The following is a 4,083-nucleotide window of genomic DNA, read 5'->3' as shown; positions in this document are numbered from 1 at the left end:
TTGCATCAATCAGGTCTGATCATGGAACTGAATTTGAAAATGCTAAGTTTGCTGAATTCTGTGATGAGCATGGTATAGATCATAATTTTTCTGCCCTTAGGACTCCTCAACAAAATGGAGTAGTTGAAATAAAGAATAGGACTCTTGAAGATATGGCTAGGACTATGCTTTTTCTAGTAAATTGCCCCATAGCTTCTGGGCAGAGGCTGTAAACACTGCATGTTACATCATTAATAGATGCATGACTGTCATCTTGTAGAGAAGACTCCCTATGAGTTACTTAAAGGGAGAAAACAATATATATCCCATCTTAGGGCATTTGGATGCAAGTGCTTTGTGCACAATAATGGAAAGGACTCCCTAGGTAAGTTTGATCCCAGAAGTGATGAGGGAGTATTCTTGGGATATTCTTCACATAGCAAAGCATATAAAGTGTTCAATAAAAGAACTTTGTGTGTAGAAGAAAGTGTACATGTAGTATTTGATGAAACTAACATTCTTTCTGAGAGACAGGAACATGAAGATGAAGCTATTGGGCTGGTAAAAGATTTGAGTGAAGTCTCAACTCAAGCTAAAGTTGCACCAAAAGAAGGAACAGGTGATGGAACAGGTTCTTCCATCCAGGGCAACCTGACAGGGGGAATTAAACAAAGAGGAACTGAAACCAATCCCCTAAAGGAACCTGTTCATGAACCTGTTCCTCCGCAACAGAACATGGGAGAAATATCAAGCAGAAATCAATTGGTTGTGAAACCTCACAAGTATCGAATTCTCATCCCATTGAGAACATAATCACTGATCCAACCTCTGGAGTTAAAACTAGATCACAATTAAAGAATCTATGTGCTTTTGATGCTTTCCTATCTCTTATTGAACCTAAAAATGTTGCTGAGGCTTTGCAGGATGCAGATTGGGTAAATGTAATGCAAAATGAACTCAATCAGTTTGAGAGAAGTCAAGTTTGGCATCTAATTCCAAGACCCAAGGACAGATCAGTAATTGGCACTAAATGGGTCTTCAGAAACAAGCTTGATGAAGATGGAACAGTTACAAGGAACAAGGCAAGACTGGTGGTTCAAGGTTATAGCCAAGATAAGGGTATAGATTATGATGAGGCCTTTGCTCCAGTTGCAAGAGTGGAGGCAATAAGACTCCTCATAGCCTTTGCAGCACACATGGAATTCACTCTTCATTAGATGGATGTCAAAAGTTCCTTCCTGAATGGCTACCTAAAGGAAGAAATGTTTGTCAAACAACCTCCAGGGTTTGAGAGCAAGGAGTGTCCGAAACATGTGTAGGGCTTATTTTAATAGGATCCCATAAAGTTAAATCAACTTGGTGATTGATAAGAGTGGATAATAATTCGATACAAAGGATAAATATATATGGTGACATAGGGTCACCTTGTCTAATGCCCCTAGATGGCTTAAAGAACTCCGTTTGAGATCCATTGACTAGAACAGCAATACTAGAGGTAGTAATGCAAGACATGATGAGTTTGGTGATTTTAGGAGGGAAATGAAAATAGTGGAGGGCTTTACGGATAAAAAACCATTCCAGTCGGTCAAAAGATTTCTCCAAATGGATTTTAAGGAGCATTTTGCCCCTATTACCTTTGATTTTCTTGTAGTGGTGGATAATTTCTTGAATGATAATAGCATTGTCAGCTGCATGTCGTCCTTTGAGAAAGTTTGATTGAAAGGGGCCTATGAGGGTATCTAAAAAGGGTTTTAGACGGTTGACAATGATTTTGGTAATCACTTTATAAGTAGTATTATAAAGTCCAATAGGCCTGAAAGTTTTCAGCTCGTTGGCATTAGGGAATTTGGGTATCAAACAAAGAAAGGTAGTGTTAAGCTGTTCAGGGATGGTATGGTTATCAAATACAGAGTGACAGTTGTCATAGATTGTTTTTTGGACAATGTGCCAATATTTTTGATAAAAAAGGATGTAATCCATCCGTACCCTGACTTTAAAAGGTTCAAACGAGAAAATAGCCCTAGTATAAATCATGGTTGTTTAGTGGTTTGTCTAATGCTGATAAATCAGTAGTACTGGATGAGACTAGGGAATTTTGGGTGGTTAGCCAATTTGAGGATTCATGGCTTGTTTGATAGATCCTTTGAAAATAATTAAAGGTGTGTTGAAGGATTTGGTCGGCATCATTTATCCAATTATTATTAGCATCCTTAAAAAAAGAAATTCAATTTTTCCTTCTCCTATTAAGGATACTTATGTGGAAAAATTTGGTACTAGCATCACCTTCACTAAGCCAATTTATACGGGAACGAAATTTCCAGTAATCATCTTCTACTTTTAAAAGAGTGCTATACTCATTAGTGAGGGTTTGCTCGAGATTTTTTAAGAAAACACTCGTAGGATAATTGGAGGATTTTGGATACCACTAAGTCGAGCAAGAATTGTTTTCTTTTTCCTAAGAACATCACCGAAATTATTGGCAGCCCAATCTTTAACTTTAATAGTGAAAAGAGTGGTGGCATTGGTTAAGTTCTGACCATTCCAAGTATTCCTAACCATAGAAGTAAATTCAGGGTGTTGGCACCAGTATGTTTCAAGCCGAAAGATACGATTAGTGTGAAGCCTAGTGCAATGAGATAGGAAAATGAGAAGGGGTGTATGATCAGAATAAGTCTTAGGCAGATGAGTAACAAATGTATTCGGGTAATATTCAAGCCATTGTTCGTTAATAAAACACCTATCAAGTTGTTCCAAAATTAAATCAGGACGATTATATCTATGATTAGACCAAGTATACTTAGCCCCCTTAAAACCAAGGTCCATAAACTGACAGTGATTAATGCACGATTGAAATCTAGATGCTCTATTGCGATTAATAGGTCTCCCACCCCATTTATCTTGTTGACTAACAACCTCATTGAAGTCACCACCTAGGAACCACATGCCCTTGAAATTGTTAGCTATATTTTCTAGATTTGACCAAAGTTGGGACCTAATATGTACATGAGTGCTAGCATAAACAGTACTAAACAACTAAGGATGGTGATTAGGTAGTACCTGGATCATTGCATGGATTTCCTGACCATCAAGACGAATATGGCTAAGTTGGACATGGGAATCATGCCAAAGTATAGCAATACCTCCCGACTGGCCCTGAGCAGGAATCTCCACCATATTACAAAATTGGAAGTCATCTCGAATGCCCATGTGATTGGTCATACGAGTTTCCAAGAGGGAAACTAGGGAAGGGTTGTGGGTAGTTAGTAGGTCCCTAAAATGACGGCTAAATTCATCATTATTTCCACCCCTGATATTCCAAATCACAATATTAGGAAGTCTGCTCGTTGAGGGATCGAAGGGGGGATGTTGTAGTCCTTCACTGATGGGCTTAGTATTACTTCAAAATTGCCTACTGCCTCGTTTAGTGGAGGTCTGATGTCGAGGGAGCATTTGTATAGTTCCTGTGTGTGGGCACTTGCACACAAACTTCTTGTCCTCCATTGCTTGGAACAACATGATCTTGATTGCGTGTAGGTTTGAAATTTCTATGAACAATGATATGTTTAGTGGTGGGATGATCCGTTCTTGTTCCACTATTTCTTCCTCTTCTTGTACGGGTGCATTGTGATGGAGATGAGGTTGTGTTTGATGGATATCCATCGGTGGTGGAAAGTGTTGAGGCACATGTTGTCATGCATGGATCAAAGGAGGAGTGTTTTGATCCTGTGGAGCAAAGAATGGGAGCTGGTAAAAGAGTTGCATATTCTGCAATGGATTGTAGTGGTGTGGAAGGTTCCAATGAGCCTGCATGTTGTGAAGTAGAGCAGGTGCCAATGCTGGGGCTATTGAGTCGAGAACATTTATCACCCAAAGGTGGTTGATGTAGTTTGACATGGCTAGCCTCATGCCCTCTGAAATTAGCTGGGCTAGTATCTGAGAGTTCTGGAGGACAAATAGAACCTCTTGGTTCTTGATGTTCAGTGTAAAGAAGGTAGCTTGTCCCTGAAGACCTTGTTCCAACTATGTTATTGGTTGGTGATCCGGGGAGAGTGTATTCGTGACATAGATTGGAAGATTTGAATTTGGTACTTGGTTGTCCATTCT

General features: G+C 39.3%; 1 protein-coding gene across 1 annotated transcript; it reads right to left on the bottom strand.

Moving 5' to 3' along the window:
* Positions 1-2,361: 2,361 nt before the first annotated feature.
* Positions 2,362-3,153, bottom strand: LOC138871351 (uncharacterized). Its single transcript, XM_070149223.1, has 2 exons — positions 3,037-3,153; positions 2,362-2,805 (listed from the first exon to the last, which is right to left on the bottom strand). The coding sequence occupies exons 1-2, from the start codon at positions 3,151-3,153 to the stop codon at positions 2,362-2,364; spliced, it is 561 nt and encodes a 186-aa protein (XP_070005324.1).
* Positions 3,154-4,083: the final 930 nt, after the last annotated feature.

The sequence above is a fragment of the Nicotiana sylvestris genome, chromosome 6, assembly GCF_000393655.2.
Source record: "Nicotiana sylvestris chromosome 6, ASM39365v2, whole genome shotgun sequence".
Lineage (NCBI taxonomy): Eukaryota > Viridiplantae > Streptophyta > Magnoliopsida > Solanales > Solanaceae > Nicotiana > Nicotiana sylvestris.
The sequence above is the reverse complement of the archived record's forward strand: the minus strand, read 5'-3'. Positions and strand labels throughout refer to the sequence as shown.

Bases quoted from the DNA above. Each gene is read 5' to 3' on its own strand.
- LOC138871351 (XM_070149223.1), bottom strand. From the start codon at position 3,153: ATGGTGGAGATTCCTGCTCAGGGCCAGTCGGGAGGTATTGCTATACTT. The intron at 2,806-3,036 runs GTACTACCTAAT...AATCACTGTCAG, and splicing joins AAATCCATGCAATGATCCAG to TTTATGGACCTTGGTTTTAA.